General features: G+C 39.5%; 2 protein-coding genes across 5 annotated transcripts in view; one reads left to right on the top strand and one right to left on the bottom strand.

Annotated features, from left to right (window-relative positions):
- Positions 1–3,084, top strand: part of syt5a (synaptotagmin Va) — a 10,052-nt gene extending 6,968 nt beyond the window's left edge. For 2 of the 4 annotated variants that reach the window (XM_046071386.1, XM_046071379.1), the window contains 6 exons: positions 917–1,003; positions 1,197–1,364; positions 1,476–1,643; positions 1,755–1,872; positions 1,964–2,097; positions 2,219–3,084. In XM_046071386.1, the coding sequence (XP_045927342.1) occupies positions 917–1,003; positions 1,197–1,364; positions 1,476–1,643; positions 1,755–1,872; positions 1,964–2,097; positions 2,219–2,458 (915 nt within the window). In that variant the 3' untranslated portion in view covers positions 2,459–3,084. The remainder of the gene's footprint in view (positions 1–916; positions 1,004–1,196; positions 1,365–1,475; positions 1,644–1,754; positions 1,873–1,963; positions 2,098–2,218) is intronic. The other 2 variants (XM_046071395.1, XM_046071401.1) reach the window with 2 other exon arrangements.
- A 3,965-nt stretch (positions 3,085–7,049) lies between these two features.
- Positions 7,050–15,213, bottom strand: part of tnnt1 (troponin T type 1 (skeletal, slow)) — a 9,026-nt gene continuing 862 nt past the window's right edge. Inside the window, exons 4-16 of the mRNA XM_046031218.1 lie at positions 14,668–14,695; positions 14,542–14,555; positions 14,365–14,436; positions 11,659–11,679; positions 11,176–11,197; positions 11,005–11,065; positions 9,918–10,034; positions 8,990–9,067; positions 8,582–8,695; positions 8,382–8,491; positions 7,658–7,748; positions 7,359–7,399; positions 7,050–7,264 (exon numbers count right to left, since the gene is read on the bottom strand). Of these exons, the coding sequence (XP_045887174.1) occupies positions 7,219–7,264; positions 7,359–7,399; positions 7,658–7,748; positions 8,382–8,491; positions 8,582–8,695; positions 8,990–9,067; positions 9,918–10,034; positions 11,005–11,065; positions 11,176–11,197; positions 11,659–11,679; positions 14,365–14,436; positions 14,542–14,555; positions 14,668–14,695 (815 nt within the window). The 3' untranslated portion in view covers positions 7,050–7,218. The remainder of the gene's footprint in view (positions 7,265–7,358; positions 7,400–7,657; positions 7,749–8,381; positions 8,492–8,581; positions 8,696–8,989; positions 9,068–9,917; positions 10,035–11,004; positions 11,066–11,175; positions 11,198–11,658; positions 11,680–14,364; positions 14,437–14,541; positions 14,556–14,667; positions 14,696–15,213) is intronic.

The raw sequence follows: 15,213 nt of genomic DNA, 5'->3' as shown, positions 1-15,213 counted from the left end.
CAGCAGGATAATGCACCATGTCACAAAGCTCGAATCATTTCAAATTGGTTTCTTGAACATGACAATGAGTTCACTGTACTAAAATGGCCCCCACAGTCACCAGATCTCAACCCAATAGAGCATCTTTGGGATGTGGTGGAACGGGAGCTTCGTGCCCTGGATGTGCATCCCACAAATCTCCATCAACTGCAAGACGCTATCCTATCAATATGGGCCAACATTTCTAAAGAATGCTTTCAGCACCTTGTTGAATCAATGCCACGTAGAATTAAGGCAGTTCTGAAGGCGAAAGGGGGTCAAACACAGTATTAGTATGGTGTTCCTAATAATCCTTTAGGTGAGTGTATAACACTCTTATATAAACTCTTGTTAACTTTAAGGATAAAAACAAGCAATGTCTTTTTCTATATATCCTTATAGGCCTAATGCTTGTTCATCATTTTACAGTGATAGTAAGATCTTTAGGGTGGTTATTATGTGGGAAATCACAACTTTAAAGGCACCCTGTGGAGTTTTCTTGGAAACACACCAAAGTAATATTCACATTCGGTGCTACTCACCAAAATATCCTTGATGCCTGACAAATGTGCTGAAAGCATTTCCCTGCTCATTTGATTAAAATGTGTTGACAATTTCATCAAAAAAGCAGGAGACTACTCATTAAAATGTTGTTCCATAGTGCTACTAGTGGTCAAAATTCTGCATGGTACCTTTATAAACACTTACCCTATCTCATGATACTGTATTTTCACTCCAGAATTTCTGTGGATGCTTAATAATGAACTGAAAATATTTGCCTTGTAGCAGCAATCAGAGACTGCAGCATTCCCAGAATTGACAGACTGCAGGAGGTTGAATACAAAATGCACAAGCTTACCATTGTCTTTTACTGCTAACCATGCTGTGTGTCTTCCAGGAGGGAGAGCAGGGGAAGGAAGAGGAAGAGAAGGAGAACTTTGGCAAACTGGAGTACACACTGGACTATAACTTTACTGATAACCAGGTACACACACCCGCACATAGTATGTTGCAAGCATACAGACCACTATCCAACCTCCCAAACATAGAAAGAATTAATGAGCCCAATAATAGAAGGACTCAACAAAACAAATGCCCTTTATTCTGGAAGCTAGCTCCATTTCAGAATTTGGGACACAAGAATGCCTACGGTTTAACTTTTCTCCCTCCGTCTCCAGCTGATAGTTGGCATCCTCCAGGCTCAAGACCTTCCAGCAATGGACTTAGGCGGGACCTCAGATCCCTATGTCAAAGTCTACATGCTGCCCGACAAGAAGAAGAAGTTTGAGACCAAAGTCCAGCGCAAGAACCTTTGTCCTGTCTTCAACGAGACCTTTATCTTTAAGGTCTGTACATCAATAATGGAGACCATGTTTGATCGTATTATTGGTAACGTTTTTAAACGTGTCTAAAGCACTTTGGAGTTCACCTTTTGTTAAAATACTATGCCTCCCCAGATACCATATAGCGAGTTGGGTGGTCAGACTCTGGTGCTGCAGGTGTTTGACTTTGACCGTTTTGGTAAACATGATGTCATTGGCGAGATCAAGATCCCCATGAACTCTATAGACCTTGCACAGCCAATACACGAATGGAAGGATCTGGTTGGAGGAGAGAAAGAGGAGGTACATGATCTTTTTTAAATCCACTGAAACATATAACGAAAGTAACAGTCATTACAGCCAAAGGCTTGTACAATATGACAACCCGTCCATATATGTGTGTGTCCCTGACAGCAAGAGAAGCTGGGTGATATCTGTATTTCCCTTCGTTACGTCCCCACGGCCGGTAAGCTAACAGTTAACATCATGGAAGCCAAGAACCTGAAGAAGATGGATGTCGGAGGACTGTCAGGTGAACACATACTTGCAAGCATGCAAGACTGAGAATTGGTTTTCCGGCTGGTTCTTCTGATCCACTGTCTGACACCTTGTCTTTTTCTCAGATCCCTTTGTTAAGGTGGTGCTGCAGCACAACGGCAAGCGGCTGAAGAAGAAGAAGACGTCTGTCAAACAAAACACTCTGAATCCTTACTTCAATGAGAGCTTTAGCTTCGAGATCCCCTTCTCCCAGATCCAGGTTTGTACACTTTTTTCAGAGTTGTTCAGCACTGGGAACACATACCACAGGCTTTGAAGAACAATTTACTTCTATTGATCAGCTATAACTAACTATACAGACATTTTTTTTCTAACTATAGCTTGTCCTCCTCTGCTGTCTCCACATGCAGAAAATCCAGGTGCTGATTACTGTGTACGACTACGACAAGCTGGGCAGCAATGACCCCATCGGCAAGTGCTGGATCGGCTACGGTGCCTCAGGCGTTGGGCTGCGCCACTGGTCAGACATGCTGGCCAATCCCAGGCGTCCAGTGGCCCAATGGCACACGCTGCTGCCAGAGGAGGAGGTGGACGCCGCTCTGAAGGCCCCCATCCGCTAAACACACACCCATACACCATCATCTGCATAGGAGCTGTATTTGTTCATTTAAAACCAAACAACTGCAGGATTTACGAAATGACCTTTAACTTGAATACTGGTGGTAATTAGGGATCCAAGATCTTTTTTTCTTGTTTTTCTCCGCTAAAAGTGTTTTGGCAGCAAAAACTGCTGGAGGAAAACTCACCAAAATTGGCATGTGGGTTGAAAATTCCGCCCACTAAAAAAATGGCACTCATAGACCTCGTGGTGGCGCTATAACAACCAGCTTTACATTTTTTAAATGATCTTGAAAACGGCTTCGCTTAGAGTCAAACGTCTTTCATTATTTTAATCTGTGGATTCGTCTGCATCTTTGCTCTTGCTCTTCTGCTCTAAAAATGTCAAATAATACGACTTTTTATCACTTTTCTCTAAAACCTGTTTTTGCAAACTCGTCCCAGATGGTTTCACCAATCAACCTGAAACTTTGGCAGCATCATCTACAGATGTCGCTGATCAAAAGTTATCAAAAGAATTTTGATACGTCAATCTGTTTTTTTTTTTCATAGATTTTTACTTTTGTGTATTTAAGTACACTTTTACACTACTCAGTTCATGCATAAAATTTGGTAATGATTCCTCAAAGTTGGCATGTCTTATTACAACAAATGTAAATTTCTAGACATTTCTCATTCCAAACATCCAAAAATCTACAAAAATACCCCGGATGTCCTAGAGAGATGAAATCTTTTCAGCACATCCACTGTTTTGTGACTAACGTTTGCCTCACTGCAGCCTATGGTCAGTCAGTCACTCTATGTTTTTCAGAATATGCTAATTCACAAGTCTTTCTTCAACACTACCAGAATCAACACATACATTCTCTAGATGGCTGATATCAAGTGTCTCAAAGGGTTTTTTAGATTGGTCACACGGCGAGTCTGCAGTGATTTTCAAAATCTTGCTGTAACTTGTACAGTATGCACATTTTGCACAGTTTTGGATCAAATGCCACCAAAATAATTGACAACACACCCAAAACCAGCAGAATGATGTGAGACTTTTTTCAGAATTTTCTCAGCAACATTTTGACAGTTGTAAGTGTTTTAAGTTTAAACTGGCAAAACTATCCAGGTCTGGCACATGTGATGTCACTACTTCAATTTGTGAGAAGGTGTGGGGCAACAGCCCGTCACCAGTAGCTCAGTCAGTCAGTCACTTGCTTTGCAGATTGGAAGTTCCAAGGTTCAAAGCCCCAGGTGACTGAGACAAACTTACTAACAACAGGGGTGTTCAAATCCTACTTAGTCTAAATTCTCTCCTTTATTTGGATTCTGTGACATCGCAACTTATTTTTCTCTGATTAAAAGTGTTTGTGCAACTTGGAAACACAAATGTCGCAGGTGGGTTGAACATTTCACCCAGTAGTCAGGCACATATAATGACGCTCTGTGATCTCAAGGTGATGCTGTAAAAATCAAATTTGCGTCAAAGTCCGAATTCTTTCATCACTTTAATCTCTTAAGTCGTCTGCATCTGTTCTTCTCCTCTGAAAATGTCAAATGTTGCATTTTTCACGACTTGCTTGGATCCCGATCATTGCCGCTCACGGCTATATTCTTTAATGTGCTTCATTTTCACACATTCATTTCAGTCATTCATTTTAGTAATATTTAATTTGGGGATACATGTGTGCTTTATATTGTGTTGACTGCATACCATAGAAATGTATACAAACACATGATGTGTACTTCACTCAAATTTATACACACCTATACACAGTGCAGCTAAATGTTTGTGCACACTGACCTACTAGTTAAATTACTCACCTAATAATATATTAAAGGGCTGATCCAGCAATATAATATTGACTTTCCAGAATGTTGGGGGACTCACAAGAGACAGATCTGAGCAGCAGAATATACTGACTTTTAGTCCCTTAAACAATTGGAAACTACATCTCCCACATAGCAACCTGATAGTCTTTAATCAGGGTTGTTTTCTCAGGCTGAGTAATTCTCTTTACGATGTATACAATTGGTGGACTGCCCCTTTAATATTTATTTCCTTGACCACCTTGGTTTTAGCTGAGCTACACCTTCTGTCTCGAGGTTAAAAATAACTTTTTTTTCAGTATAGGTATACTGCAGTATGTAGCGAAATACATTTTGATATTATGGTATGAAAAAACAAAGATATATCAATTATTTCTCTGTCTGAGTAATTCTAAACTGCTGTTGCAGAGCTGAAATCTGTATCTTCTTCTTTGTTTTAAACCTTTTCCTTGTGTTTTCCTCTTGTTTGCCCTGATAACTCTCTTGTCTCCTAAACAGTCTAAACTTCCTGTGAATATATATTTTGTTAAGTTAAATGTTTTTACTGATTATTGTTCTGACTCTTTGTGGCTGTTTCTGTGCTTGTGTTTGAATGAGTGGAGATACTGCGGAGTGTCTGGTAAGTGTGGTATGTCGATGTTTGTGTGTGTGTGTGAGTGTTGTACTGTGTGTAACAAAAAAAAATGGAATGCGGTTTGTGGTTTCACTTTCGATTAATGCTTTGTGATTGTAAATAAATAGCTGAATGACTAAAAAGTTTCCAAACACCGACCAACATGATATCTCTTCATCCCATCATACACACACACACACACACACACACACACACACACTCACACTCAATAGAATCAGTTAGATGCAGATGCATCATTTAGATTACGATTCTTCAGAATTTTACAATGTACTCTAGTACAGTCAGTGGTATTGTTACACTAGCAGTCAGACAAACTAAACCACTTAAAGGTCATTTTCAGGGTATAACTGATCCTTCACCCTATGATTATTGCTGCCATTTGTGTGAGTGTGCTGACCTAAGTAAAACCTTAGGTTTGTGTGTCAGTGTGTGTGTGTGTGTGTGTGTGTCCTGGGTCGGTGCAGTGAGTGAAAGACTGGATAAACAGTGTGCCCTCTTTAGTGAGCCAAACATGTGAGGCGGTCGGGGCTACAGGAAACAAAAAGAACACAAACAGGAGAGAAGAAACAGACACGTTCCAGATTATACAATGACAGTGTTTAACCACCTGAGGGAGCTCTTTACTGTAATTTTAGGCTGTTGTTTACACTTCAGTGAGGTTGGTGTGTATTTACTTCAATTATACCTTAGTGCAGGTATATGTCATCACATCTATTGGAACTTCTGCACCCATGTCTTCCCATCTCTACACATCTGTTTGTTTATCTATGCACATTTCTTCATTTGCCTGTTATCTCTTCATCTGTCCTCAGCTTTTGCATGCAGCAGGGATGAATCTGAAACTCCCTGTCATGGGAGTTGAGCACAAGGCAGCCAACTTTTCACTTCAGTTTGCAGTGATTGCAGTCATTACAGGATGTCACTGTACTGTGACTCTTGTATTAACTTTAGGGAGTCAGTGGTTACCGGAATGTGGAGGCAGGAGGACAGGGTGAAAGGGGTCATTGGAAAATGGGCCTCTGAGAATCTGGAGGGTTAAATATGAGAATAACATCGGTCAGGTCCAGAGTCTAGTAGGTCTGCTCTTCATTAAAAGGAGTATATTATGATTATACCTTCTCACTATGACGCATTTGTTTTTTCACTGTGTGAGAAAATGTGGCATGAGAGGTTGTGAAACGTGTTGCTAACATGAGTGACACGGTCAATGCGTGCAAGTTCACAGCCGTGACATTAGGCAACATTCCAGACATCCTACAAAGCAGCTATTCACCTGTGTGTCTGCATAAAGACCACCACCACTTTCAAACCAGATGCCATGGCATACGTTTAATTATGTTTGGCTCAGACACACCTGCATCATAAAAAAGGCTTTTTAGAAGAGGTGGCCCTAATTATGTCATAAGGTGGTTTAAAGGTAGACTCTATATGGCCTTTAAAATAAGATATTGCTCCACTGTGCTGTGCCCCTCATTTTGCCTGGAACTTGTTGTTCCAGACAACATTCTGACCATTACCTAATCACAGGATGTGGTCTGTAATAAAATGGACATTCAGCAGGACTAGACAAGAGAATGCCAGTACATACTAGTAGCTTTGAAGGGGTCTTGCTCTACTGATGTTTTTTTCCCATCAAATAGGCCTATATGTTGGTGTTAGCATGTTTCTGTCAAATTAGATCATATCTAATCATTTTCTCCCACCTGTTGCCCCAGTTTACTCAATCAGGATACACCTCAGAATGATTGTATAAAAGGCTCAGGCCAGATATTGTCTCTCATATAAACCCTGATGAAGAGCTACGAAGGTTGAAGTTTATTTTTTTTAAATTGTCGTGAACAAGGCATGTAACTAAGGGCTTTTTATCAAAACTCCACACGCTCCTGCTCCGAAAGTTTGATCTTTTGCGCATGTTTAAAGAATTCAACCCATTTTCTTTAAGCTTTTGTTAGGTCAAATTGGGTCATTACAGTCTTAAATTACTGCAGTTTGTATTTGTGGAGTACAGCAGCTAAAAACAGACCAGTCTTGGGGTACTGATCCATACACATTGTAGGTTAAGAATAATAACTTGATTTAGCTGACCTTGTTTAAAATAACAACCAAATAAAAATGGAACAGCAACAAAACAAACTCTGAACTGAGTCCATGTCTTTTTTATTATCAACACATCCTATCATGAAATCAACATATTTCATACACAGGAACTAGAATAAAGTGGAGCGGAAATGTGGGATTCATCCATTCCTATCCGGTCTCCCTTTTTTGTCATCAATGGTGTTTTGTTTTGTTTTTTGTTTTTTTCCCTGTTTACTTCCAGCGACCACCAACCTTCCCTTTGCCATGAACCTTTTTACTGTAGGAGGGACAGAGGAGAAAAGATAGAAAGGATGTAACAGGGAGAATTTTCTCATGAGCAGTTCATTATGTTCATGAAAATAACTACTTACAATTTCTGAGCATGTTGGATTCTGTTCAGCAGCACGATGATCTGCAGAAAAACAAACAAACAACAAACAGCTTGTTTTCTCTCTAACCAATAGTCAAAAACCTAAAGCTCCTTAATTAACAGTGATATGGAACAGGAAAAAAAGCAGCAAGGTCTCACATTTGAGAAGTAACCTGCAAATGTTTGACATTTTTGCTAGATAAAGTACTTAATTACCTACTTAGGCTCCTTAAAAAATAATCAGATGGTTAACTCCTGTTTTTATTTCCTGACTACTTCTGTTTGCAGTAGCTGTCGTACCTCATATTTCTGGTGCTTCATGTACTCTATGTAGTCAAACTTCTCAGACTCCAGCTGGTAGATCCAGTTCCACATCTCCTGGGCTCGTTGCCTTGGAAAATGAAAGACAAAAAGTTGAACATTTATATTATGTATATATGTATATTATGTTGATTTATGTTTCTTAATATTCTACACAGCTTGTCAACTTCTTCTAGGTTGTAATCCATGAATTCGATTGGCTAGTGGGCCTCGTTTGAAATTTTAAAGCTATTGGCTATCCACTAATCCGTGATGGCCACATACATGATTTTGAGCTAAAAGACTGAGGCTAAAGCAACACAGTCAGAAAAGTCTGCAAACCTCACCAGATGATTATCCGTGTAGAAGACATGGAAATAAAGAAACAGCATTGTTGCAGTCAACAACTTTGGCTAGGGTGGCTGGAGTGCAAACTTCCCAAAATTCAATGAAGAGCTGGGTAGAACTGCTAACGTTATAAGCCTAAACTGTAATATGTGGTAGCAGTATGACTGGATAATCCCTGTTCGAGGGAGGTCTTCAGCGAATGGTCACTTGATAAAAATAATCTTTAGCCCATCCTCAACAGAAATCTACAATAGGATAGAAATCTTTGCATTACTTAATTCAATAACATTTCAGGATATCAATACCCAGTTTATAGCTGCTGTAATGGTGCATCATCATTGGTTAGCTGTCTGAAATACAGTTGGAGGAGACTCACTTGAGTGCATCCTCCCTCAAGTTGTCGATGCCTAGCGGCTGCCGTCTCTCAGCCAGGGTCTTCTTCTTGATCTCTTTGCCTGTTAGACGCTTGCCCCTCCTCGACTCAGCCTGGAACAGAAAACACACAGTCCACAGTTAACCTCTACCATTATGACTGTTATCATTGTCTCTACTGAGAAGAACAGCAGCTCTTTTGACCTTGGCCAGGAAGCCTCCAAAGTTTGCTCCCATGCCAGAGAGCACTTTCTTTTTCTTAGCGTCGTCATCAGCCTTCTTTTTGGCTTCCTCTTCCTCTTTCCGGTGACGCTCCTCCTGATGGATGAAGAAGGACGGAGAGATGAAGCAGCAAGAAAACCACATTTACACGTTGAATTGAGCCCCCGGAGGGGAGATTTTATGTTGTATTGAGCAACCTTTTAAACATTTTATAAGTAAATAGTGGTTTCACATAGAGAAACAATTAGTCAATGAACATTTTATGATCTGTGTCATTTTTGTCACACACTGAGCCAGTGTATCCTTGAGAGACAAGGTAAAATATACCACTGTGTAGAGTGGGTGATAAATTTGTACATTGGTATGTGTGTATAAAGCTGTGTGCGTTACCGCAATCCTGTTCTGTCTGTCCTTCTCCTTCTCTGCTCTAACCCTCTGGATCTCAGCTCTCTCTGACCGACGACGCTCCTGATGGACAGCAAAGCAAAGAAGCCACAAAACATTTCTGAAACATTTAGATCACAAAAAATAATTCAATCACATCAGACTTAAGTTTATATATATATATAAACGTAAGTATATAGAATATAATATATAGAATATAATATATATATATATATATATATATTTATTTATTTATTTTGTAATCCTCTAAAGGATTGCAAAATAAATCTGAAGGGTTGTAAGATGATTCTGATACACAAATTTGTATTATTTTTCCTTTTCTGTGAAATATTGGATAGTTTGATGTCTGCATTGGCGTGGAGTGCTTTTATTTATTTTTATGAAACCATCTAAGGAGTCTAGAGTGTAACTATGTCTTTGGTGGAACTGCTACCAACTCATAGACATCAGCAATGTGACATGGGGCCTTAAATACAGTATACATAGTTTTTGTAAGGGGGGACAAGCCAAAAAGCTGGAGGAACTCTAATTTGATCAATAACAATGCAATGTACTTATAAACTCATCATAGAGTTTGTATATAACTTGATCTGTAAACTATAGTGAGTACTAACAACAGCTGTCTGCAGTGAAATGTTAAATCTTTCTCTCTGAAATGTAGTGGAGTATACGTATATACAAGCATAAAATGGAAATATGCAAGTAAAAGTACATCAAAATTGTATTTCAGTACAGTCCTTGATTATACTGTATGTACTATTGTACAGCCTACCACTGCTGTGAGATTCAGAGCTTGGAAACAGCAATAAAACCATAATGTCAAAGTTCTGTTACCAGTGGATCAGGTGTTTAGTGTCCCATTCATGTTTCTTCACAGATCTAGAGAGAAGGTGTTACTACTGAGTGAACTTACAATTCGTTCCTTGAGGCCAATAAGTTCTTCCTCATCCTTCTTCCTCTGCTCGAAGTGGACATCAATCAGAGTATGCAGCTCCAGTAAGTCCTTTTCCATACGCTTTCTGTGGATGTCCTGATGGAACAAGGAACTAGGTTAGGTTTGCTACAATTGAAACGGATTATTTTACCACCAATACATCTGCTGTGTTCTGTGTATATTTAGCTCACGGGGACCTGGAACATATCCTGTTGAAAATATTTGGATAAGATCTTATAAAAACCATTTGCAGCATTTCATTTGGCGCCATTTAACTGCTTGGATAGAAATAATTAGCTATAATAATATATGTTGTATGACCTAATTTTGATAGAATGATGTTAAGTTGTGGAAGTCTACCACCATGAAAGCTGTATTAAAGCTAGGAACTAGTATCAATGGAGCATAAAAACGTGATGGCGTGTGGGGTAATAAGACTGGAGATGTAGCAAAGCCATTTACAGCCTTGTAAGTCAGGAGGAGGGTTTTGAAAACAGTTAAAGTCATCTATGATCAAACTTTTTCAATCTTGTAAGGCCTCTCTTAAAATAAGTGTTGGATCAAAAATGATTTTCAATTTCTTGACTGTATGGCTCTGGGTATAAGAAGTTGTTACATATGCAACGATAGACAAGTGGATCTCTAGTTTCACAAGCTGGGAGGGTCAGATACATTACAGGAACATAGATTTGTGTGTCGTCGGCAGCAATGAGAATTTATGTTGTATTTGTTAAAGGTGTGACCAAGTTACAAGCACATGTTTTGCCATTCAGATATGAGCTGAACCAGGTGAGCGCCATAACCTTCGGAGCAATAAGGTCTTCAAGAAGGTCCGGGATGGTGTTTAATCCACAGTGACACTCAGGTCTACCATCAGAATCCATAGCAATTCAAAAATTGATCATCTCCCTATTCAGCAAAGTTTTTGTGAGACGGAAACTGATCAAGCAGATTGCTACCAGTGAACTGTATAACAACCACCGTGGCTCCCAGATGTTTTATCCAGTTAGTCCATATAAGGAAGAAAATGAAATTAATCTTGTTTAATCCGCTTTTAGTGACTTACATCAAAATCGACTCTGTCCCCCTCCGGAATTTTTGGAGGGGCCAGTTGAGGCACCAGAGGTCTGGGGAGAGAGAGTATTTGAAAGATCAAAATAAGATCAGCAAGTCATTTTCAACTGAGGGGGGAAAAAAAGAACTACTGCAATCAAATAGTAAAATAGAGTATACATACTTGGGTTTGGGGCGCTCCTCCTCTGTTGATGAAAGAGAGGAAGACAAGCACAAATAATGATCATGCGAGGGGATCCCTCAATGTGTGAGAGAGGACAGTTTGAAAATCTAAACGTTGTTAATGTGACTGAAAGCACAGCAAGCATGGGACTGAGAAAAGAAAAGGCAACATAAAATTAAGCAATTTTTATTAGTAATGATAAAACAAAAGAGCTGGGACAAAATGTTTAGCACCACAACACCTTGCACTGAGTACACTGAACTTCTGCACTGTTAAACTGATTACATTTATTAGACCATTCTTAAAGATTTTCTAAAAACTAAGAGAGGAAACCAAATTACTCCCTAAAGTATAGCTTACAATATTTTGTTTCCTACATGATGGCTGTTCAAACCGTCGAGTTCAGTGGGATTTCCAAGAGTAGATCTAATTCTAGTTGTAAGTATTATACCTTTAGGGAACCAAACATCTACTTTTTCTCACCTTCCTCCTGGGCATCTTGATCTGACGGACCAGCCACATAAAAGCAGAATGAAAGATGGAAGGAGGGTGACAAATATAACACGTGGAGCAACATAGGATTTGTTAATTATGGGTGAAAAGTAAATGAGGAAAGCAAGGGAATAGATATGGAGAGCAAGGAAGAATGGATGGGATGAGGAACGGGAGTAGGGAAGGAGGGAAGTCAAAACAGGTAAACAAGTGAAAAGGTAGGAAAGAAGGTGGGACAAAATGGTCCAAAACATAATGAAACACATACAGAAGTAAGACGTGAAGATGTAAAGAATGAAAGGAAGGGAAGAATCAACACACCAGATGATCAAAGGACAAAAATGAAAAGAATGGAAAATAAAATGACAATAAATGATAGAAAAGACATGAGATATGGAGGGACCAGGTGTGGAATGATTAAAAGAAGTTAATATCTGACACTGCATGGGCAGCAAGCTTGAAGAAAAAAGATTTGGAAAGTATATTTATAGTATTTGCTTTCTTGCTGAGAGTTAGATGAAAAGATCACTTCAACTCGTACCTCTTTACAATGAATATGCAGCTACTGCCAGCAGCCAGTTAACTTAGTCCTGGACACAGGGTACAGGCGGCAGCTGGCCTGGTTCTGGTTCTACAAGCACCTTCACACAACTTTAGAGGTGTTTTTAACCAGCTAGCTGTTTCCCCTTTGTGCTAAGCTAACTAGCTGCTGGCTGTAGCTTCCTATTTACCATTAGGACATGAGAATGGTATCAGTCTTCTCATATAACTCTCGCAAGAAAGTAAACAAGAGTATATCCCAAAACTGTTGCTACAAAACTATCACTTCCCATCATACAACAAGAACCACACAATTAACTGGCATGAACAGCAGTGGCATTTTCTAATTCCATCTAATTCCTTCATTATTATTATTATATAATGAACATTTAGATAATATATAACTGTAGATTAAAGTGATCTCATTGGTTGAGTTAAACCTCAATGGGTGTGGCCAATAAATCACTATATCTCCATCTGACAAGACTTATCCCCTTCCAAGACCTAGATGTGGTCTTAATGTTCACAAATGTATAGAAAACTATTGCCAGAATGGTTTGCTGTCAACCATCAACTATCTGAATGCTTTGCTCTGAAACATGTGGGAACTTTGGCCCTGGTCACTGAGAACCTCAGAGAACTTCTTGTATACAAGTACTCAAATCTGGTCTGTGGGTATACAATTAAATATTTCAGAACATATACAAAAGCTGCAACAGCTGCATAAATGAATAACACATTGTACAAAGTTCCAAAACAGAAGATGAATATGATATTTCTTTCATCTTGGACTGGTCACTTCGGTGAACATAAACACATCTCAAAAGCCAAAAGTTAGCCTTGACAGATGTAACTTTACTATGAATCCCAAAGCTGCTCCACTAACTTAGCTGCCTGCTGCTTCTGGAAATAAGTTTGATGAGAGTAGAGTTTGTAAAAACCCAAATAATGAGCTTAAAAGGTAAAACGTCCTGTGACTGCGAAAGTCCGCTGACTCCGGCTGCACCACTGTTTTGTTCCGTCCTCAGCCACAACGTCCACTGAAAGTGTCTAAGAAGTCTTTCAGCAGAGTAGCCTGCTCATCATTAGTGACTTCTTCACAGCTCTCTGTGAATCGGTTGTGTCCAGACGCCCGCTGCATATCCCACAGGGAGCATTTCAGAAACAGAGCGTTTCGCCTGCCTGCATGCTTACTTTTTGTCTTTCTACTATGTTTAAGTAGGCTAAGTTGTTAAATGCTTTCTTCTTTCTGTCTGTTTTAATTGTGTTTATTGTTGTTTTATGATCACTGCACAGGGTGTTTTATTTTGAAAATTGACTTGATTCTCAATGCCGTTCTGTGCCTGACTTCCTGCCCAGTTCTGCTCTTTGTTGCTTGAAGTGCATCACTACAAGCAATCCCTTTCACATGGACACCTGGGTCATTTGATCTATTGTTAATATAAAAAAATAAATGAGAAAAATAAAAAAATTTGGAATAAAACATACTGACTAAAGCAGACAAGACCATAGAAATATCACATTTGTTTTCTGTTTTTGGTCAAAACAGGCTGCAAAAGCAGGCAATGAAAAAAGCCGTAACATGTTCACACCAACAAAGGCACGATCAACATGTCAGTGGACATATACTCATGTATGTCTTTATTTTTTATTTTTTATCCTTGCACGTGGTACAGTAACAATCATATTTGGTATCACAATCCAATGCAGGTGAAAGATCTATCTTTTCTCTCTATTGGTGTGATTTTAAATCAGCTGCAAATAAACTTCTTCTCTTTGGCTTTGGTTTTACGGCGACTGGTCATGAATGGTGTCTAAAAGTGGGACTGATAATAGCTGCTGTCACCTTACCTTGGCACTCTCGATGCTCTGATAGCCCGAACCAGCACAGTTTCAGCCAATGGCAGAGCAGGGTAAAGGAGAAGTTGGTAGATCAGAGTTAGTACCCATAACTCACACACTTATGAAGAAGAGAGGGAACGATTGCTGTAGCTTAGAATAATAGCTTCTTTAGACAATAAGGAAAGACATGTATCTCTGTAAAAATACATTTATCATAATCACAACCCTTTAAACATGTTTTTTTGGATCATCTTTTCAACACATTTGACCAGTTTATCTCCTGACTTGCTATTTTGACATACTTCCTAACCTTACCTTCTCCATCCTCCTCTTCCTGCTCCGTCTCCTCCTCTTGCTCAGGCTCGGCCTCCTGCTCCTCTTCAGCCTCTGCGAGAACGGAGACCAGGAGAAATGACTACAGTTTCATGTCCCATACACATCTTCATTGATGTTTGTGAGAGACACAAAGTGTGTGTCAGGTGTGGAACGTACCCTCTGCCAGCTCCCTGGAGAGACAAGGAACAGGAACAGAGAAACTTATATATCATTTAACATCACAAGTGATGCGTTTACAGTGAAATAAACACATGACAAGTGAGGGGATACTGCTCTACTCACGTGCACTCCTCTTCTACATCTGACATGGCTGAAATAAAGACAAACAAAGCACAATCAAATCAAGAAGATCACGAATGAATCAGTAGTACAAATCTCACGTACAAGAAAGCATCAGGAGTGCAGAACTGATGCAATGAAATATTCAGATGATTCAAAATGAAATAAAGGAAGTGGTTCTTTGGGGAAGTTGTCGTGAATTTTTATTATAACTAATCAATGGCAATGTCGATCTGTTTGTTGGTTGATTGTCCACCAGTTTGGTCCAGACTGAAGTATCTCACCATCTAACAGCTGTTGCCTGGATTACCAGGAAAACATAAAAGGTCCACAGAGGATGAAGCCTACTGACTTGATCCCTGACTTTTCTTCTAGCACCACCAAAGCTGATGAAAATCTCAATTTCTAATGAAAAAAGTCATTGTTCTTTTGTAATGTGTTCCTGTGCTGCCCTTAAGTACATGAGTGAGTCATTGTCATTAAATTTCGGATCACACACAAAAAGGTGGCGAGTTGGGAGAGTTGAGTGAGAGTTGGGACCAACTCTCC

Source organism: Micropterus dolomieu, linkage group LG02 (genome assembly GCF_021292245.1).
Source record: "Micropterus dolomieu isolate WLL.071019.BEF.003 ecotype Adirondacks linkage group LG02, ASM2129224v1, whole genome shotgun sequence".
Lineage (NCBI taxonomy): Eukaryota > Metazoa > Chordata > Actinopteri > Centrarchiformes > Centrarchidae > Micropterus > Micropterus dolomieu.
Note: the sequence above shows the minus strand (reverse complement) of the source record. Positions and strands in the feature narration are given on the sequence as shown.